Source organism: Pelecanus crispus, chromosome 2 (genome assembly GCF_030463565.1).
Source record: "Pelecanus crispus isolate bPelCri1 chromosome 2, bPelCri1.pri, whole genome shotgun sequence".
NCBI classification, from domain to species: domain Eukaryota; kingdom Metazoa; phylum Chordata; class Aves; order Pelecaniformes; family Pelecanidae; genus Pelecanus; species Pelecanus crispus.
In genome coordinates, this window is record NC_134644.1 from 126,597,562 (window position 1) to 126,620,402 (window position 22,841).

A 22,841-nucleotide genomic window follows, 5' to 3' on the forward strand; every position below is an offset into this window, starting at 1 on the left:
GTGGTGGCCTGGTTACCCATCCTGAGCTTTCCACCTTTGGAATCTGATGGTGAGAACAGGGAGAAGACATCTCCTTCTCAGAGCCACTCTTCACATCAACTCTTCATCATGCAGAGTGAAAATGTATAGCAATGCTTTATCCTGGGAAAGGAGAAATGCTGGATCCAGGCAACCAAATAAAAATATAAATACTTTCAACAAAAATTGATCTTCACTGAGCGTGACAACCATGGGCAAGAGAAGAAAGAAAAATCGATATAGAGAATATAATTAATCTTGAGTTTTTGTGCAGCCACCAGAGCTGCCATTCCAACAGCCGCCCATAGAGGCAGAGGCAGTGATCAGCAAGGGGTGCCAAGGGAACCCCTAAAAATCATACTGCCATGGCAGCAAGGCTGCTAGGGAGATGGTCCAGCAGCACTGAGGGCCTGGGCAAAATCACAGAGGGCAACTGCCCAAGCAGCCCAGATTTTCTGCTCATTCTGCAATGGCAAATCCCATTATCTGCTCACAGCATGGAACAAAGGGAGAACACAAGAGCTTTGGCCAGGTTTGCAGCTTTTGGTCACTCTGCACAGGAGAAAGCGGTTGCGTATGACGTGTGCATATGGTGACATAAAGCATGTTTATACCTGGGCAACGGAGCGTGGTGTAAAGTGCCCCAAGCTAGTGATGACCTGAGCTAGCACAGTCTACAGCGACTAAGGACTTCAGTGATTAGTCACCAGCATCATGAGACAGGACGTCAAGCTCTCTCAAAATCCTGAATCCCATAGCTCCTCGACTCAAGGACAGTAGCCCCAGCAAGAGGGAGAACAGGGTACATACAAGCCTAACAGACCGAGGGAACGTCTAATTAGTGAACGTATCATACCAAGAGGAGCGGCACGTCTACGAGTGTTAAGCTTGCACTTCCCAAAGAGATGAGAGCTGTGTTTTCAGGTCCCTCCCCTGCCTGTATTCCTTATTCACATTTACAGGTAGCTATGGCGACTAGAGTCAGACAGGAGATTTATGTCAGGATCAATGGCTAGTATAATACACATAAACAGAAAATTCCTGCCTTAGAACAGCACTTTCCTCATAGGGAGATGGTCACAGTTCGACGGGCTATAGCCCTTCCCTTCCCCTTCCTGCATCAAATGCTTTCCCATAGACCCTTTCGCCCAGCCTGGAGCCAAACAACTGCAGCATTCAAAAAACTAAGTATTTTCCTTTCCTCCCTCTGGAGAGCGGAGCAGAGATATGCCCTAGACAGCCTTGCTCATAGTGAATGAGATTTTTCTTAACTTGTGAAAGCAATTCTCTCTGTTCCACATCCCCCCCTCCCAATGCACATCCTGCCTCCAGACACGCTTCTCCCCTCTCCCAGATGTCAGGGTTGGAGGCAAGTAAACCCCATCTGTCTCAAATCCAATGGCAACCACTGTGGCAGATTCTGCCCTGCTTTATTTCTCATAAACATATGAGTTCCTCCATAAAAGCTCCAGAACTACTGTTGTGCTGGAGTAAACTTTGTTTTGGCCTAGTATCAGTGAACGAAGCTTCAGCCCAAGGGGAATTTGGCACAACAGCAACTTATCTGCATGACATGTGGATGGCTGTAGAGCTGACATTTCCCTCTGTTGCCAGTATTGGAGGAAACATGAACAGGCAACCTAGAGCACAACGTTGTTTTGTCTCTTAATTTTCTCCCCACGCAATAAATGCTTCAGAGACTTTTTGCAAAGCAGAAATACTTGCGCATGGTCTTGCGCTTGAAAGCATATCCAAATTATAATTGAATACATTTCTCTAAAACAAAGATAATAGACTGAGGGCTCGGAAAAATAATGTTTTAGGTGAATGTCTGCTGGAGACAGGAAAGCTGTCTGGCAACAAATTCTTTGTGGAACACACAGCTTGATGATCTTGCTGAAGGGGATCAAGTGAAATTACAAGACAGGGAGAAGTAATGTGTCTTGAGAGGTTAAATGCAAAAGCCTGACTGCTCCTCTCAACTACCCCAATCTTACTCTGTGAATTCACTATTTGAGAAATGCTTACTTCCAAATTATACTGAGATGAGCAAGAGGACAAGTCAGTGAAATTACTAAATAAAAAACCAACCATTTTATATAATATGTGCAACCCCACCAATTTAGTACAACAAATTCTGTACACGTTTGAAATATCATGAAAATAGTGTCTTTAATATACAGTTCATATACTTACAATACGTGGTTTAAATTTGTTCATATACATTACAGGGATATTTATTTGCACCTGGTTTAAATAATAATCTGCCTTCAGCCTCTTACACAAAAGCCCAAAACAGCACAGAATTCCACAAAAAAAACATGCTTCGTTTTATAACAGAAACGTACTAAGCCGAAGTTTTGGGGCTTTCACTTTCCCCCCCCCCCAAGTGTTACTTTTTTGACCTACCCAAAGTGAATCTAAAGAGCTAAGAACTAACAGATATCTTTAATATAATTCAGAAGATTGTCCAAGTCAAGAGGATCACTCTGCAGATTTTCACGCTGAAAATTTGGTTATTACGCACAGAAATGGTAAAGTCTGAACAACTCCTGGACTATTAGGAGTTTAAGACATAACAAATGAAGAGTCATTTATTGCTAGGTCTCAACAAGGGGCCTGCATTTCCCTACTGCCCTGCCGTCACTAATACCATGAATAAAATGGATGATCCCTCACTTTGATTATGATTTCATTCGTACCTTCTAGCTCATACATGGCAACGCTGCAATTTCAGACCATCAAAAAGAGGAGCCAGGAGAGCTGGGCTAAGCCCTTGTCCTTTCACATAGGGCTGGTGTTTGACTTTTAAGTAGCGTGGCGTACCCCCTGCCTGGCCCACAGGCAGGACTTTGCTGACCTGCATTATTTAATGGGGAGACAATCAAGGAGTTGATTCAAGAAGAAAACATAGGAGAAAACGCTTCACGTATTTATAGACAGATCTGAAACACAGTGGTTCTTGAGACAGCATTGTTATTTATGCTGTTTCTCTTGAAGCTGTTGTTGTGGAATAAAGTCAATTAAAGTGGCAAGTAAAACTGTTGTATTGGAAAAAACCCTGTGTAACATACAGTTACTTCAAACCCTTGCTTCTAGCTGCAAAGAACACTTCAGAATACATTTTCCTTCTAATTTTGGATGGACCAAATGTCTTCTGTCTCTAAGTTTCTAGCTGTAGGCAATTTTTACAATACAGCAAGAATAAGAATGCAAATACGCACTTTGAGTTGATTTCAATACAGCTTTGGTTAGCCAGCCAGCAATACAAAGAATCTTAATCCTAGGCACAATGAGCGTTTAAAGGAAACCAGCATTCCCCCCTCAGGTTTCCTCCCCATCTCTCCCTTAAACAATTCTGTGTTGACCTCCAGAAAAGCCCCCATGCCGGAATCCAGCTTTTGCTGCTGAAGGCAGCATCAGTCCTTGCACCGCTACACAACTGTTGCATAGAAAGGATGTGTTTCCTGGTGCAGGACAAAGAGACAGTTCCATACAGAATGACACACCAGATTTTTTGCTACCAAAACCCCCCAGGCAAACAAAAACTCTGAGGATAACACACAACTTCAGACACTGATAACTAAACAAACACCAGAGGCCCTATATTTATTTAATCTGAGGAAAGAAGTCCAAGGTTAGGGTTGGCCTATTTTAGCAGAGTGCCTCCAAAAAGTAAAACATTTTAGGTCCACTCTGGCATGACACATATTGTTTGAACTCAATGGCTACGTCTCTGTTGGTAAACAAAATGGGCCAGAGCCTGCTCTCAGCCCGCAAGGACAACCAGCACAGGTCACATCAACACGGTTGAACCCCATCGCTCTCCAAAACCAGTCTGGTTTCCCCCATTGCTAACCTCCGAGCCGTGCTTGGGAGTTACCTGGGATCACTCGTTGCGCAGGCTGGTTGGGTTGCACCAAACCAGGCAAGAGCCCACATCAACAGTTCAGCAGCAAGGGACTCCCGCGACAGCGCCCATGCCCCGGCTCTGCTCCTTTTGCTGGGACGGTTTGCAAGTCCTATTAAATACTGAGTGCTGTCTCCTCCTGTTCACATCAGCTGGTAAAAAGTTCGTATCACAGGGATATTCCCCAGGGCTTTCAGACACTTCCTAATCACAGTGGGAACATTAAAGTCACCCTCCATCTTGAAGTACAATAATCTGTGCAGCATTTTGTAACCTTTTACAGATTTAAGTCTCCAGGCTTTACACCCCATCCTTCTAAAGAGACCACGTGGTTCTCTGCTCAGGCCTGAAGGACTCCTCTGCTCCTGCCCCATGTCAAAGGTGCCACCATCCCTTTATTGCCAGGGACTTTTTGTGAGACCGACGCGTTCACATTGGTCTGCCCTGTGCTGCCTTCTACAGCACCAAAGACAGTCCTGACCCTCTAACACCAAGGCAACAAAGCTCAAGAGGAAAGCAAATAAATTAGATCCCACGGACATCAGTGCTGCCATAGCCTGGCTACCTACACAGTGGTGGAGAGGCTGAGCCACCATATTGCAGCTGCCCGGTTTGCTCATCCCTCTCCTGATTTCACCAGAGCAGATGCTTCAGTCCAGCTTGGGCATCACAGCAGGTGGCTTGATGTTGCAGTCGTATAATTCACACAACACAAAGGTTAGGAACACCTAAATTGCTAAATAAGGCTTGGAAAATTAAGGTGATGAGCTGCTCAGGGCAAAAGAAAAGGTCAAATACTAACATATTATGCATAAAAATAAGTAAGCGGTGCCAAGCCAGAACAAGACAACTGGAAGGACATCAATAGCAAGTTTGCAATTAGAGGTTTTAGCTGTATTTTGCACACAGGATCTGCTTCTGAAATCATTGCACATTTCTGGGCCTTTCAACAGGCCAGTTGTATTTTGGTCTATGCATACGTAATGTTAATGCAGCACACTCACGAATGCAAATCCCACCAGGCTGCTTGCAAGAAAAACCATTCCAAGCAGGTAAGCAGAGATAACAGTATCCATCCATAGTCAGACAACGCTATTTTCTCAGGGATGTTAATATCCTGAGGGCATTTCAAATATTTAATGTTAGTATTACCAAGACAAAACTGCCATCTCCTCTTTGAGAGAGAGAGAGGAGAGATTGATTTTACTTTTTTTTACCTGGAATTAACAAGCCAAGCAAAACAAAGAGAAGTACCTGACATTTAAAATTCGTCCCTTTCAAACTTGAATGCTCATTTGACATAGTGAGGGTTAAAATGCAATTTACTTCAACTTCCACATGCCTACCAACAAGCATGCACATCTGAACAGTACTTGAATTTGATTCAGTCTTACTTACAGCTAAAATGTTTCAGGACGCTAATTAAAATGCATCCAGAGAAAGCTATTGATCTGTTGCTAAAAGTCAATACATTAAGAAAAAGAGTACAATTATGAACTCTTGGGGTTTTTCTATTGGGATTTTTTTTTTTTGGCTCACTGCTTTCTAGTACCCACATCAATTGGGTTTTGCTCTCTGGTTGGGAACTGGTGGTTTGCATTACTGCAAGACAAATGATGCATCTTGGCTTCGGCATGGAGACATGACATGAAATTTGCCCAGGCAACAGAAAACTCCATTTGCAAATAAATTATTTTTAATGAGTCAAGATGGCTGAGAAAACAGGCAAAAGCAGCCTCTCATTTTTGTACCTCCTCTGTATTTCCTCTTGATGCTTCCACTACATGCCTCCCAATGGAAAAAAGAGATTTTTTTTTTTTTTGTACTTCAAAAAGGTAAGAAAGGCAGGTGATGGTGTCACCCTGGCCAGGCCTCTGCTCAGCTGCAGGTGAAGGTGAAGCTGCTCCAGCATCCCTGGCTCTGACCACCTGAGGATCCTGGGCACACACAGCTGCTGAGGATGGACACCACAGACTGTTTCCTGAGGACCTCTGCAAATCCTTGCATTCAGTACTACAAAAGCAGAGGAACCTGAGGTTATTTAGACACTTTTTGGAGAGCTCTGCCAAGCGCAGGAAATCAGCAAGGGACTATCAAAAGTTAATCCTATTTCTAGCCTTCTGAGCAGTTAAATTTGAAAGGTCTCCAGGGGCAGCCTAATATCCCCTTCCCATCTCCGTGCTCCCTTTTGATTGCAGCTTCCCTGGGACATCTATTGCAGTGAGCTTTTGCAGCTGGGCAACCGAATTAGCACATCTTACAATGCTACAGTCCCTCCCACTTTGACACCCACATCCTCCTAGCCTACTGCAAACAAGACAGGTGAACTTAAACATCACAAGCATTTCCCAAGGCACGGCCCAAGCCCTCACTCGGCCCCTTCTTACCAGCGTGCCATGTGCTGTTTCTGTACCCACCTCGCTAATGCTTTATTCCAAAGGCATCCTACAGGAGTACTATCACCTTCCCACACAGATCCGACCGCGGGAATAGGATAGCACATCGAGCGCATTTTCAGATGATTGTAACAGCAGCAGAGGAAATCTAAGAGGTTGCCTTTCGCCAGAGCAAGGCTATTGCAAGGGCTGTGCTAGCAGGCCAATGCGGCAGGCAGGATCTGCTGAGAGAAGAGTCTGTGCACTGAACTGCCTTTCCCATGAGAAAGCTGCACGACTAGAAGTCATGCTACTTACTCCATCCATCAGACTACAAAAGCAACTTTTGAAATCTACAGGTCATAAACTTTTAATTGGCCAGGGCAGAGAGGCTCAGTAGGAAAATCCCCCTTCTCCCTCCCCTCTGGGCAATGAGCTAAGCAAGACTCTTGTTTTAGAAACATTTAACTCTTTTTGCTCAAAGTAACATGGAAAATGTATCCACGTTACAGGTAGTCAGGAAGATACTGTTAATAAAAATATGCTGCAAGAATAGTGTATTAGTGGCACTTCACAGCAATTCTTAACATTTTCAGATGTAGTGTCGAAACGATGTTTTTGTATATCTGAACATGCTTTTTGTTAACAGAAACGGAAGGTCACAGCATGTTGCCAAACATTATTTGAACAGAAATAATCCCGTAAGAAATACATTTTTTTTTGCAGTTAACACAAAACTGTAAACTGGATCGGTGTGTGTCTTTCAGCATCAAATTGTTCAGTAATAAATACGACTAAGTCTTAACAGACTATGGAGTAAAAGTTCCCTTAGTGTCCAGTTTTTAGCAGCTGTTGAATGTTCAGGGATGCACAAGGCACGCCTCTGCAGATTCTCTACCTTTATTATTGACATAAAAAAAAAAAAAAATCCGTTCACCACTCAAAAACGTTTATCTGCATAGTAAGAATTTTTCTACTACTATTTACAGGAAGGGCTTTTAGTGCAAAAAACAGGAAGTGATGTATTAGCTGAAGTGCATCGAGCACATCTCGTACAGTTTCACTAATAACGTCAGCATCACATCTTGGGCCGCCAGCCGTTAATGAACTGTAGTATTTTCTTAACCTGCAATTTGCTTAGCTTGAAGTCTTCTGACAGGATTTCTTCTGTAAGCTGAACCAGTAAATTGCCATCGATCTTCTCTGTAACAAAAAACGATATGACATCTTCTGACAGACCAATAAACCTCAGGGATTTAGACACTTCCTCTATCGAGAGTCCAGAAAGGTCCGTGGGTGGCTGCCAGGGAGAGCCATCCCCACAAGATCTTGGTGCTAACTGGAGGTGGAGGGGAGATGAGAAGGGATAAGACACAGAGAATGTATCCTGCATGCCCTTTTTAACAAGATACTGATCTTCCAAGAGGTCTGGAGAACCAGTTTTTGACTCCTCCTCGGCACCATCTATTTTCAGTGGCAAGGGACACATGTCTGTAACTGTCTTCTCTTCGCTTGACTTCGGTGCCCGAGGAGGTAAGGCAGGACATGAATGGCTCTGCTTTGTGTTGCTGTCTCCCAGAGTTTTCTCATCAGTGCAGTCTAGAGAGTAACTTGCCGACTTTGGGCAGCTAGAGATGGTGTTTGTGAACTCTGCTGGGGTCAGCGGGGAGTACCCCGCTGGGAGCTCACACCCATCAAACTCAAAAGTCAAAGGTGCTGGACAGTTTCTCTTTGGCGTACCTGGAGTCTTCTGTCTGGGGTAACTGTAGCTCCTGCTTGGATCAAGCAGGAAATCACTCCTATTCAGGCCTTCAGCAGTTCCTGAAAAATGGTTTGGCCAAGATAACCTCGAAGGCAGAGCTTCAGTTGAGGGGCTTCCCAAAGGCATCGTGCTCTCAGGCTCTTTGGATTCGGTTTTCATCATGTTACAAGGGTAGCAGGAAACAGGTGTGCTCTCAGTTGGGGTGGTGTTGTCGGTCTCTGTGACACTGCTTAAGGAACAAAGCAGAAAGGATGTCGTTAGTACAAAAAAAAGTGGCATTTGAATAAATTCATAAATCATCTGACAGAGTCAGAAGGTGGCTGTCACAAGGAAACAATCTTTCCTCCAGCAGAACTTTTCAGATTTGAATCAACAACACGTTCAAATAATGCATTGATGGTTCTTTTACTCCTTCTACAAGCCTGACAAGATGCTGATATACCCAAAAGCCTCACATCTTGGTTTTTTCAAGCTTGTAAAAAGTAGATGTCTCAATTCAGTTCTGTGTCATCTCCTGAACACTCAGTTTTTCCACTGCTGAATTCCTGAGGGACAGCACCATGGAAAAGGAACAGCCTCACATATACTAGAAGATGTTCTAATCCTGTATTTTATATTTATATATCACAGATATGTCATGGTATGCAAAAGCTCATAACAGAGGCAGGTCACCATTGCACTAGACCCAAGCTTGACTGACATCAAGAGATGACCAAAAGCCCTTTTGGAGCCAACATTTTCATTTGTTATGGCACTTGCATGTGCACAGGATCCTTCCCCACTGGTCACCAGTGCAAAAACTGCACCAGGGATGCCAACAAAAGCATGCAACCTGTTATCAAAAGCAAATGTTTGCTGCTTTTATGCCACTTTATTTTAGAAAGTCTGAAGGATTAGTTGATCTCCAGAGTTCTGGCCAATTAAGCCAGAACACTGGGAAAACAATCAGCAGATTTATACAATCCTTACCTAACAAAACAGAGGGAAACCAACAGCTGAAATAATTGTTTTAATTACTCACCTCTCTCTTCTGGAAACTAACTACTCAAGAAAGAAACTAGGCAGTCATTCTGTGACAGCTCAGTGAAAACTGCTTGAGGAAGGCAGCAGCTTTCAAAAAAACCAGCATAGTTTTGAATGGATCGACACAAAAAATAGTTCCCTGTGCACTTACAGTGACTCAGAGAGGAAACCAACCTGGACTTGCCCAGCTCAAACGCAAAGTGCAGATGCGTAAAAGCAACTCTAATATATATAACTGGAAAATTAGTTATAAAACTCAGCCCCAAGAGATGCAGTTTCCCTCTGTCTAACCATCCTTTGCTCTCCACTCTACGCCCTTCAAACTTTTTTTTCCTGTTTATGTCACGAATACAAGTCTGTAAATTAAAGCAGCTGGATGTTTGCAATAGCAGATTTTTTTTTTTTTCTCCTCAACAGGATACACAGTCAACTGGTCCTTCTGGCTGTTTAAAGGCCAACTGCTGTAACATACACAGTGCAAAGCATTTTTCACAAATCTAGCCATCGGGCTGTTCAAATCAGAAAGACAGTCAGTGAGGTGTCGTAAACAACTAACCATACAGAGGAATTAAATTGATTGATCCTGTTTCTGTTCTCTAATATAATATAAGAAATAGGAACATTTAATGATTTAAAAGATTAACGGACTTACTGAAAACTAATAAATTAACATTTTCAAAGTGCTTCCTTATTCACCCTCCACCAAAATTAACTCACTAGGACTCAGTGCCAAAGGATGCAAGAGAAACCTCAAATACAGCTGAAGTTGGACATCAGGCATTTTTATAGGCAGATAAGGACAAATCATATTGGTTTTGTTTGTGTTTAAAATATTGGCTGCAACCCTTCATGATCCAGAAAGTAAGATAATTGATAAAAATGGCAAGACTTGAAAAGCAACTTCACCAGCAATCTGGTTACTTCACACATTGCCAATTTTCTAGCAGCGTCCTCTGCAGCACTAGGTCAGTTCTACCAAGATGGAGATATCTGGTCTGGACCAAAGCTGGAAATGAATTTCATGCAAACGTTGTGAAGTTTGAGGCAAATAATACCACCTGCATTCCTGAGAAACTTCACTTCTCACTGTTTTCCTGGTTTCTTGGGAGGCAGATGTATTCTTAGCTACAAAGAGAGAAAGCAGCATTTGGTGGGCCTCAAATGCTGGGAGGTCTTGTGCTTCCTGTGGAGTAGACCTTGACAGAACTACCCAACAGGCTTTCATAAAAACAAATGAGCAGCCTTGAACTAGAGTGATCATTGCCAGATACACAACACTAAGCTGGAAATGTGCAGTATGGCTTAGAAAGGCAATTCCAGCTTAAGTTGTTATACCAATTGCATCTAGGCTGAAATTATTTCAGTGGCATTTCAGATCAATTTGTAATATCCAGACAGGTAGTATCTTATCATTGAATAGATACCAAAAATAATGTCAACAAGACATTCAAGTCAAAAAGGAGGTGAGACTTCAAAATGTGTATACACTTTCTAAAGCCAAAGGAAGAACATTGCATTGCTAGGAAAAGGTAGGCAGCCACATAATTCAAAACCTACTGTCAACTGTCGACTAGCCTGAGTGGATTTTCCAGTTTGTGGGCTAGGTTTGTGCTGAAGTGGGTTTGATCTGGAAGCCGTCTGCCCCCATTCCGATGTAACTCACTTTGCACTCAGTGGTGTCTGCTGGCCTCTCTGTTCTCCATCACACCCACCCAGTAGGTTCCCATATAGTTGGCACAACACATTTCTGGATTACTACCACCCCTTCTGTGCCCCTGCTTATCAGAGGTGGCTTCACCGCATGCATGTAGCACTGAAATCCCACCCAAAAACTAGCTTTGAGGTGTTCTGGTTTGTAGATTCAAGCCTTTCAAGAATTACACAGAACTGTATGGGATTTTCCATTTAGACAGCCTCTGCTACCTTACAGTGAGATTACCTATAGCAATATCTGCAGGTATTTAACATAAAATATCATGTCCTATCTAGTAAAACATAGTTTCTACTGGAGCTTTGCTTCCTCTAGAATCTTTAAAAATAACTTGACAAGTTAGCCCATTTCACAAAAAGTCAGCAACTGACACCGTACCATGCCTTTATAAACAAGCACCTCCGAAAAGAATACTGCTAAATGTAACTTTCTCAAGAATTGCTAGCATGGGGCTCTCACAGCCCAAATACATACATGTTGTGCAGTCCTGAAGAGTAGTAGGACAGAGTAGGGCTAGGAGAGCGGGTCTGCTGTCGTGCCGGTTTGACTGTACGAGGAGGGATGGAAGGACTGGTGGAGGACGGCTTTGAACTCCGTGGTGGGACAGGGGGAGCATTCAGGAGCCTGCATTCCTCTTTTACCTGTACAAAAAAAGAACGTGTTAAGTAAGCAGTGAGAAAATCTGAGCAACAGCACTCTCAACCAGATGAAACACATCTGGTTCTGCCTTATTCTGTGAAAGGAAATAATTAAAAAGGGAGGAGAAGAGAAAAATGATGCTAAGCATATACATTTGCAACAGTATGTGGCTGTCAAAGAAGTCCAAAAGAACGGCTTGCTACCAGTAGAACTACTAGCAATCTTTTTTAGGGTGCTTTTCAGTAGTTTGATATCCACACATTTAAAAAGTAGCAGCAATGAAATAATGTAAAAGACCCTTCCAGTAACGTACAGAGTCAGACAGACTGTTCCAGATATTTTACATTTTGTAAGAAGCAATTAATTAGGCTTAAACTTCATTGATGTTGTTTGTTTAGATGCATTAAACCAACCTTACGTAATGAAAAGATCTCAACAGACTTTGATATTTCCTGACTTACTTCACCAGTGATACTCAGCCATCCAGCTCTAAGATAATTCCCAGCCTTCCTCCCCCAGGAACAGTACATGTATCTTGTATTTACCAGATGCTGGGACTCAAACCTGGAGCTTCAGTCCTTCTGTAGCTGCCAAAGCAGTCCAGGATAAGGCTAACTACGAAACGTGTAAGTTGAAAGATGTGGGCAGAAGAGCCTTTTCAAATAATGCACCCAGCCAACAGGTCTACTTCTTGCAGCCAGCCAACTTTGCAGCTTAAAACACATGACAGTGGCACTGCTGATCTGAAATTTAGTTTGGTCTGCCTAGGTAGGAGCAAAATATCAGGATCCATCCCCATAGAAAAAAAACGATGGAATTAAGACCTTAATCTCATCAGTACATATGCGGGAGAGGAACTTTATGAAGTACGGCTAGAGGTGAGCAAGGCTACTGAGAATTAGGCTGCAAGGCAAGATTTTTAGGGACTCACCACCTCCCCCTGGGCAGGAGGAGACCTCTATGTTCTCCTTGTCTGAAACAGTCTTAGATGCACCAGAAAAGGGAAATTCTCTTTGTGTTCGAAAGTTATAGTTTATTTTTAAATTTAACGACACTGCAGAACTAGAAGTTATCTTAGCAGTTCTGCAACACATAATTAGCAATTAAAGTGATTTAATTTATTTAAAAACAAAATAAATGTGGAACCTTTTGCAATCCACTTCAGTGCTTTCAAAATGCAACAACCCATTTGGTACTTTTGTGAAATGGAAAATTGGGGACTAGGACATTGCAGCACATTTTTTTCCCTAATTCAAAACAAGTCAAAATTACAGGAAATGCCCAACAGCATAAAACACTGAAATAAATCTTGCTCTAAGGGTTCTTATTTGCTCTTTCAAGAAAAAAAAAAAATCAATTTTATTCATGTTTGTTACTGAATTCAGGCATAAAACTTTTCAACCATTTTAGTGCTGTGCCCCAAGGATGCCTAAGGACTTAATTTTTTTTTTTTTTCCCAAGTCAGACTAGGCAAAGTTAATACTGCGTGCTATTGAATATATACCCATTGGGTTAGAGAGACCATTCAGGGGAACTCTTGGAGCACAGCAGACGGTCAAGGGGTTAAAGGGATTCTTTCCTGGGAAGACTGCCGGCATTCAGAGGTGCTGGCATAACAAACTACGCCAAGCTCCCTTGCTGACCTAGATTGCAGATCAGAACAAGGCCATAAATAATAGCGGTTTGCAGTCCCAGTTGGTCCCTGTCACAAGACCGCGATTACAGCTGCCAGACACAGCCCTCAGGAAACCTAGCAGGAGAATAAAAAGGAGAGATTTTTGCAGATTGAACTGACAAGAGCAAGGGGAAACTTCAGAGAAGAGCTACCCTCACCTAGGTCCAAGCGAACGGCGACGAAATACATTCAGGAGAGGAGGGGAAGAGCCACGGTGCGACACGACGGCTGCGATGGCTGCTGCTGTTACAAGGAAATACTCTTTCTCCCAGAAGTGCTAGATGCCACGCGGCTGCCAGATACGGATAAAGTGCATTTTGCACTGAACGTCTGAGCCCTCCTATGCTCCAGCACTCCTTCCTGTGACTGGGGGATGGCGATCCCTTTCCGATGGCGTGAGGTGGATTTTAAGACCTCTGCTCCTTTTCCTTGGTGCCAGCCCAAGCCCCGCCAGCACCCCCTGGGCCCTGGGGTGTCACTCCTGAATCTGGGCATCGCAGATGCCCATCACAGTGACCGCTTCCAAGGCCGCCTGGATAAAACCCACCCCTTCGCTGGCACGACCACGAGCGTAATGCAAAGCGGTTCAATGCTCCTTGCCGACGGGAGCCAGAACTGCTGGCACGCTCCATCGGGGACGTGCTTTAAATCAATTGGGATTTAAATCAAACGGCCTCTGATTTTATGCAAATTAGCATTTGGGGACTGAAGCAATTTCTAATTCACAGGCCTTAATTCAAAGGTCATGTCCCTCCTCCCCTTCTGCCTTCATGCTGCTTTGATTTTCTGAAAGGTACTTAGAAAATAAGCATTATATATCAGAACGTTTCATCCTGCCGGTGAGAAGACAACAAGAACAGCTTCTGAAGCACCCGAGTGTCCTTTTCTCTCTCCTACAAACAGCTCCTGCACACACATTTTAAATTTAGTGCATGCAAAAATACAATTGCCAGCCAACCTTTACACAGAAACGCTATGGAATATCATTCCAGAGGGAGTGATGACTAAACCGCATGTTCATCAGCAGCTCCTGAGATCTACTTATTCTATAAATACCCTACGTGGAAACCATGCAAACATCTCCTCGGCCCCAGCCCACTGATGAATTCGGTAGATCACTGATACTCATTCCAAAGCTGTTCCAGGAAGCCACAAAACCGAGGCTAAATTATTATCATCTACGGAGATGCAGTCTTTTTTATTTTGTTTTATTTCTTATGGGGTTACACCCTCTGCCCACCTCTAAATGCAAGCAAATTTCTTTAGCAGAAATTAGTTCTCCTGCACGGCTAGAAAGCAATACTGGAACTGCTGACAGCACTCACACATTACCCTCAGTAACGTAAGACACACATGACAAAATCGCACACTTTTCAAAGTGACCTTAAAAGGCAGCATACGTAGGTATCCCAAAGGCCACCCCGCTGCCCCTAGAAGGGAGTCACTATGCCACGAGGTCTCCCTACGCGTGAGGGTCCGCACGGATGCTGTGCAGGTGCTCCACAGCTCTCCCAGCATCCCATCACCCACGCCTCGGGCACAGGGCTGCCCTCAGTCCACTGCGGCAGCAGCCTTCCTCCCCCACCGCTCCCTCGCCCTCCCACCCGCTCCCCGGCGCTCCTCTGACCCCGCGCCGGAGCAGTTCAGCTCACAGAAATCAGCAGGAAGCGAATCATTTTCCAGACCCAGACCTGGCTGCCTGCCCAGGCGCAGGAGTGCCAGAGCCAGCGCAAAAGAGGAGCCAGGACCACGTGGCTGGGAAACCAGGAGGAGGAGGAGGAGGAAGAGGGTGGGACCAGCCCCACGCTGGCTTACATCAGCGTAGGCTGCCAGGGAACTTCATCCCCGTACGGTGCTGCTGGGCCCTCATCCAAAATAGTCTGGACAAAGTGTCAGTGTGTACCTGGCCTCAGAGGCAAGGAAGTGCTCTTGGGTTCCTGCACTTAGGCATTACACATGAACACCCTTTGCTAAGAAGATATAATATCTTGACTCTCCTGTCTTTGCTGAAGCTGCTGAGGCTGCTTTTTGGGCAAGTTTTGGCGGCACGGTCAAAGAGGTGCAGTCGTGCATTTCGTGCCCGCGCTGGTGTTCTCCTCCCCTCTCCTCGCCGCACCTCCCCAGCACCTGCACGGCCTGGCCGGGGGGATCCCCACAGCAATCCACTGCAGGCTAACCCAGTACAAATAAATACAACTTAGCTTGAACCAGATTGTGACCTGGCTCATGATGGAACGGCTACGGCCAACGCTGCTGGACTGTAAGATGGGAATAGGAAAGAGATGGGATCATCATGGTTTGCTGCAGTTTGGTCTTAGATTAGTCTCAGCTTATTGTGCAGCCATGCTCTTGAAAATATGGACTTGCAAATGGAACAGTATTTTCTTTAAATTCCAGGAAAACCCCTGCAAAACTAGTTTGTTAAATTATAATATCTGTCAAGATTCATGTGACCTAAGTATGTATCACTTCAATTTTGCTAAAGATTCCTAAACACTTTTTCCTGGGGGAAGTTTTCCTCTTTCCTTCATGTTTAGGACTATGTCAAGAGACCATGTAATGGTTGGATTTTCCACCCAGTCCACATAAGCGCCTGTTGATAAACATACTTGTGATTTTGCCTCTGAAGTCTCCATGACATTTCAGGTTTGGAGAAGTGATTTCTCCCATGAATTTTCATTAGAAACCCTAGGACAGGAAACACGCTCTGTTTAAAACTGAGTCCCTTAGAAGGCTTATTTATCAACTCTGCAGAGATCCTATTTAAACAAGTTTTCTTTAATAAGCAGTACAGAGCGATTAGTTCAGGTCTAGTTTGATAAAGTTTCCTTGAGGTCAATCTTCAAAATCTACCATAGACTTGTAACAGAGAGGCTAATCCCTCATTAACAAGCACTTCAAATCCATAAAAATTCTAGCTGTCCTCATTATTAGGGCCTGTTAATTGAAGACGCGCACACTAAGGTGATCCGAGGCAGTTCCAAGTGGGGTCATGCCCTGCACGCTCCAGCCACAGAAAATACGAGAAAACATGGAGGCCAAGTGGAGTGATGATGTGGAAAGCCAGGGAAGGAAGTGACCTAGCAATTCTTAGACCTTGTTTATGGGAGCAAAAAAGCCCAATAAATATCACCTGAAAGTATCAGGATTAAGCTACTACATCAGTTATATCAAATATACTCCGGTGATTTTTAGGACATGACTTACACTTCCTTATAGTAGGAAACTAGGTGAAGTTGCACATCTCGCAAAGTCTCACCATTTCCTTGCCCTCCATGTGCCCCGCCCCCCCTCCCCCAAGTCTTCCCTAAAAAAAATCCCCAAGCAAACTCTTCACCGGCTAAAAAAAGAAACAAACCAACATAAATAATCCTGACTTACTGCTTCTGATTTGGGAGGCACTGGAGGTGGAGGTAGGGAAACATCTGAAGACTTTGTGGTCGCTCCGACAGTCGCAGGCACAGGAAGAGATGCAGTACCACACTTTGATCGGAAAGACCCTCTGTAGTTGTCACATTTGTTCTTCTCACTTAGCGAGCGAGTGAGAGGCTGGTCACCAGCCTTTCCAGACCCTTGGTCCAACCACAGCTCTTCATACGGAAGTTCTGTTTTTGTAGGCAGAAACATCGATTCTTCGCTAACTTCAGGAAAAAGGTAATCGCTGCTACTGTCACCAGACTCCTGGTACTGAAGGGCGTCGTGAGAGAACAGGGCCCACTCGTTACACAAGTCCCTGCAGCCGTGAAGGTTCACTTCACTATTCCCATGCAAGTTGTTTCCATAGACGCACACCGAAAGCCGGTGGAAGGACTGCGTAAGTTCGTCCCGTGCGTAGCTGAGGGAGTTCGGCACGTGGCTGTGCCCCGTGCATCGGCTCTTCTTTGGGCTCTTGCAGTCTTCGTTCCAGTCAGTTTTCACATCTCGCACGGCACGGGAATACTCATCTATGTCAAACTGTTCTTGGCAGATATTAAACCAGTGCTGGATGAGGGATTCGTGCCACAGCTCCCCCTTCACCAGACTGTCAGGTAAAGTAAATTTCGGAAGGGTCAAGTGCAAGGGAAAATGCATGGGAATAATTTTGTTGCCACGAAGCACGCAACAAACCACCACAGTCTTGGTTTGAATGTTGACAAATTTGTACCTGTGCCCTTCACGGATAAAATGCAGGTCATAAGGGTTTCTCGGTGTAGGACTTGGCACAGTCACGTTAACGGGCAGCCTGGTTTTTTCTACTATATTGCGAATTGTGTGCTCACCTTCTTGCATCTGCACCTCCAAGGGGCTGCGGGTGCTAAACTTGCCCTTACACTGGAAAGGGAGACTGATGCTTTCGTTGGTCCTGTGGTTCATGCAGATGAGGCAGGGCATTTTGCCTCTGCCTAGCTTACTAATTGAATTAAGTTTCCCAATTTTTTTGAAGATGGTGTTGAGTCGTGACTTCTCCTTAGAAGATTTTGCATAAAGGATTTCTGCTTGCCCCATTAAAGTGAGCTCATCCCCAGTACTAAGGGTAATGTTGTAAACCTCAGTGTCTTCATTGCATTCACCTGAAGCCACCTGCAAAACAAGAATAGAAAATTTGGGTTTCCCCCACTGAAGATAATACTTCAAATCATATCAGATCTATTGAGACTGAACTTACAAGACTATATATTGGGAGAAATTAAACTAGCTTTATTTGAACAGCTGAGTAGTCAAATGCAAGGTGAAGCTGAAGCTCGGCCAAGTAACCTTTTTTAATTGTTCTGCATTTCCTGCATCTTACGTGAGGGGAAACAGCCATCTGAAACTGCCGAAGAAGGCATAAGAACAAACATAACCAATTTTTAAAGAAAGGACAAATCCACATATCCCAGGAATTCACATAGCCACTTGTGTCATACAGCTATGACAGAACATGTCTGGATTCCCTTGGGTATCTTTTTCCCGCCCCCTTGTTTTTGCTGTTTGCTAGAACTTATTTGCCAGGCTTTTGAGGGAAGCAAACTTCTTTCACCACCTTCAGCTCCCCGAGGAGCAGAAAAGGTGATCTCATCATTATGGATGAAGCATATCCCTTTGATATAATCTCTTCCAGGCTAGGGGGAATGACAGATGACATCTATTCCCTGAAGGAGAAGTCAAGAATATCGGTCTATCCCATATGCCTAACTCCCCCTCTGCCTTGCTCTCCTAGTCATAGACTTCCTTCCTCATTTTTTGATCATAATTGCAATTAAGAGATTAAACAACATATGCACAGCCATGTGTGTGCTTTTCTAGTATGGAAATTGTACTGGAAAGAAAAAAAGCAAAACAGATGTCCAAGGCTCATTTGTTCCTAAAGTTATTTCCTTAAGACTGGAATAACTCTTTATAGACAAGATTGCTCTGCTTCGTATTTGAGTGGATTGATGTGAAAAGCCCTTTTCAGGGACCTAACAGAACCCATCCAGCTCTTCCTCAGCAGCAGCAGACACCCACTCATAAAGGAAGATGCATCAAATAAATGCTACTGGCCTGTTACAGACCATTTTATTTGGAAATATGGAACACACTAAAAAAATTGCAAATGAATACATACGCTAAAATAGTATATCCCTTCCTCACCTCTGCAACCCCTTCATGGAGCTGGGTGAAGTTCAAATTCCGGGCTTCAAATTCAGGTAACATCACAGAATAGCCATTGCATGAAATCAAGGCTGTAATTCCAACCAGTTAATAACTGAGAAGTGCTGTGAGTAACGCTTCCTCTTGTAAGACGTGATCTGCAATTCGCCTGTATTTGTAAAGTTGTGATTATCTTCTGCAAGCCTTTCAGAGCAAAGGCACAGGCAGCTCAGCTGTGGTGTGCTGCTAAGCACTTCAGTCTTGGGGCTTCCGGAGAGGAAGTCGTTCAAGCCCTGAATTATCTAAACAAACACTAATTGGTCTAATCCAGGAAACTACTAGGTTTTATGGTACGTAATACTCATTCACAGTTCACACCACTGGCCAGACAACATTTTGAAACGCCACGACGCGAAAGGAAAGCACTTGGGTTTTTTGCTGATAACACCAGCGTGATGCTCGTTGCTGGTTTCTCCTCAAAACCACCACAGAGCTGCGGCTGGCCACATAGCCCTGCCTTTGGTGGAGCTGGTAAGAGCTGAGGATACGCTGGCCTCTCTGCTTGTACCACTCGGTCTCCCCTTTCCCTTTTTGAAAGGGCACGTTCTGTAAGAATATTGGTTTCTAGCATCGACAGGTCCCCACAAATGGCTTCTTTGGACAACGTGGGCTACACCGTCAGAAATTTTAACTTGAGACAGTGCGGTTACAGCTTTTTCTCGCTTCCTGCGGGACACCGGCCGGAGCGAGGGAGGTGCCACAACCTACGGTGTCACAACCTATGGCTGTGGAAGCTCCTGCTTGGCCAACTCGCAGTTCCCTGGCGATTCACAAACAAACAAGCCACTGTAGAAGGAAACGGTGGGTCAGATGTGAAACCACAGATGTAACTAACTGGCCGAGCTTCACAACGAAGGTCTCACAAAGCAGCTGCTTATTAATGGCACCCATTTCAACCAGCCAAATAGCAAATGGATTTTTAAATTCAACAGCCATGTTTAAATACAAAATCATTCTCAATCAAAAATATGGAAAACATTACTTCATTTTTTTTTAACATAGTCACAGGATAAAAACAGGTGAAATAAGGCTGAATTTTACTGTGCTGGAACAAAATAAAAATCATGCCATGGTTCTAGTTTGGCACTCTTGAGAAAAATACTGTTCTGCACTCTTCCTTCTGAATAAAAATGTAAGGTATCAGCTGCTGTCCAAAATTGTAATAAAAAAAAAGAAAAAGTGGAATGAAAAGTCTAAGACTGCACAACTTCATCCCTATCCACTAAACCCTACTATGGTGATGTCAAGGCTGCTGCTACGCCTCAGCAGACTAAGTATAATTTAAAAATTTAAATTCTGAAAGTCAAGAAAGCTAACTCCTCTCTTCTTGCATTACGTCAATTCATTCATTACCACATGCTAATTAATACTATAAAGCGTACATGGTGGGTAAATATGTGTTCAAGGACATTAGCAACAAATATATACCATACATATCATATATATCATATCTCTCTCTCTCAATATCTATCATACCATGCATACCAATCACTTTAAAATAATCTAGAAACTCATGCAGATATCTCTAAGTTTTTGTTTCTCGGATTACGTAGCTAAATAATCTTTACTTTGTCCTTGTAGCAATGACCTATGAAAATCAAACAAAGGGCCATGGACTTTAGCACAGGACATCAGGTAAGACTTGCAGACTCCTCCAGGGTGGGCAGGACCCCCAGAGTCATCTAGCCCAACCTGCTCCTCAAAGCAGGTGTAGTTATGACAGGCTGCTAAGGGCCATGTCTGGTTACATTTTTAGTTTCTCCAAAGATGGAGAATCTACATTTTCTCTGGGCAATCTCTTTCTGTGTTCAACCATGCTCATGTTAATTTTTTTTTTTCTTGTATTGGAGCAGAATTCTCATGTTCCAACTTGTGCGTTGTCTCTTGTGCTCCCACTGGGCGCCTCAGATGAGTCTGTCTGTCTTCTTTATACCCTCCCATAAGGTAGCTATGCACAGCAGAGAGATCTCCCCTCAGCCCTCTCAAGGCTGAACAAACCCAGTTCTCCGCGCCTCTCACAATACGTCATTTGCTACAGCCCCCTGACCATCTTGGTATACTGGATTTGCTCCCACATCAACATCTTCCTTGTATTAGTGGCTTATTGGAAAAAAGCTGTTTCCAAAACTGGAAGCAATACTCCAGCTGCAGCATCACAAGTGCTGAATGATGGAGAATAATCACCATCCTCAACTTGCTGACTACACTCTTGCTTATACAGCCCAATATGCTGTTGGCCACCTTTGCCACACCAGCACTGCTGTCTAGCAGGTACCCCTCAGACTTTTTCCACAGAGCCACTTTCTAGCCCGTCAGCTTGTTGCAGGGCTTACGGCGTCCCAGATGCTGGGCTTTGCACCTGCCTTTGGTGAACTTCACAGGGTCCCCATCAGCCCAGGAATCAGTCAGGCACAGCAGCTCCTCAGAACAGATTTGATTTACGCCAAATAGTACGCTTAAAGACAACATGATCTGTGGGAAACTGTGTATCATAAATTATTCCTAAAAGGCAGAATGGGTAACACCATACCAGACTCGGCTCCCTCTACCCTCTAAGCTTCCAGCGCTGACCCAGCAGGATTTGCACCTTCAACCCCCCCTACGCTCCTTCACACCCCTGCTGAGATCATGTCCCGTGCACCCTCCGCTTCCTGCTACGCAGTCACTGGCGGGGTGTAGCAGAGCCCTGCGCTATTTTAGACACTTGGACCCGCTAGTGGCATGTCCCAGGCCGTGCATGTGACGCAGCATATCACTGCTCTATGACAGAGAGAAGACAGCAGCGCACTATCTCAGAGCAGCAGAGTTAAGGTAGTCCAGAACACAGACTGATGCAGAAATAACTGTATTATTTTGTGGCAAAAGGTTAGAATCTTCTCACAGTTCTGGAAAATGGGTAACGCTACACAGAAGGCAGAAAGAAGCCTTCATTCAGCTGCGTCACATACCCAGGAGGGCCAGCTCCGGTCCCAGTGCGGCTCCGCTCTGCCCCATGCTTCCAGCTCACTTGCTCGCTCCTGCTTTGCCCACGCCCGAGCAATGCTCTTGCCTCCTTCGGGACTTCTGCCAGGTTCGGTTTTCAACCTTCAGGAGTGAAAACCTTGCAACTGGTAGGAGGCTGAGACCAGCTGAAGGAATGGGGGGAAGGAAGGTAGAACATCTCAAACATCTCTGTAGTGGGACTGTGCCCTCATGGGTTTGGTTTTTTTGTTTTTTTTTTTTTTGTGTGTGCCCCCTGCTCACATCTTCAGGAATTCTTCCCTGGACAATTCCAGTGCAGCAACTTGCAGCAGTAACCACCATACCTCCCGTTGCTGTCATTACCTAATAAACACAAAGACTCCTCCAGTTACTGAACTACTAGCCTTGGGAGCATCCTGAAATAACTCCTTCCCCAAACGCATTTTATCTTCACGGTTGCTCTCTCTGTTTTACAGATTATAACAACAATGCTTTATGCATTGTAACAATAACGTTTTACGCATTATAACAATGACTCCTGCAGTTTTACTTCCCCCTCACCCCTCTTTTGCCCTTCCCAGCCAGTTTTCACTTTCTGGTAATAGGTGAGAATAATCAGCGCTCCCAGCTCTGTGGAAGAGGCAGCGCTTGCCACGCTGTACTCCAGAGCCATCTAGAAATCACTAGCAGATGTTCAAACTGAACAACTCCTAATGCAGAGGACCCACAAAACCAGAACCTACTCCATGCTGTACTTGCCCCCCACCTTCCTACTGCCAGATGTTGATCCATCCTAACTGTTCACTGCTGATGCCAGGATGCTGACCAGAAAGTTTACTGGCTTACAGACACCTTATCAAACACACTGCAGAACAGCAGTGGGTTAAGCCACTATAATGTTTTAAATTTTAAGACTCCCATAATTCAATAACATTCAGAAGCCAATTATATCTACCGCAGAAGACAGGCATCAGGAAAGTGATGAATGATTATTTAGGAAACACGTTCTTCTGGGAAAGCTCAAGTATATTGTTTCTTTTGCTTAAGGAATGGTTAAGTCAGAAAAATAGATTTCAATAACACCTGAGTCAATATCCTATGCTGGACTCCAATTG

At 44.2% G+C, this 22,841-nt stretch overlaps 1 protein-coding gene across 2 annotated transcripts in view; it reads right to left on the reverse strand.

The window, feature by feature from the left end:
* Positions 1 to 7,381: 7,381 nt before the first annotated feature.
* The window catches only part of GAREM1 (GRB2 associated regulator of MAPK1 subtype 1), a 99,591-nt gene continuing 84,131 nt past the window's right edge, over positions 7,382 to 22,841 (reverse strand). Inside the window, exons 4-6 of one of the 2 annotated variants that reach the window (XM_075705944.1) lie at positions 16,495 to 17,673; positions 11,274 to 11,440; positions 7,382 to 8,291 (exon numbers count right to left, since the gene is read on the reverse strand). In XM_075705944.1, coding sequence (XP_075562059.1) covers positions 7,382 to 8,291; positions 11,274 to 11,440; positions 16,495 to 17,673 — 2,256 coding nt within the window. Of the gene's footprint in view, positions 8,295 to 11,273; positions 11,441 to 16,494; positions 17,674 to 22,841 lie in introns of both variants that reach the window. The other variant, XM_075705942.1, reaches the window with a different exon arrangement.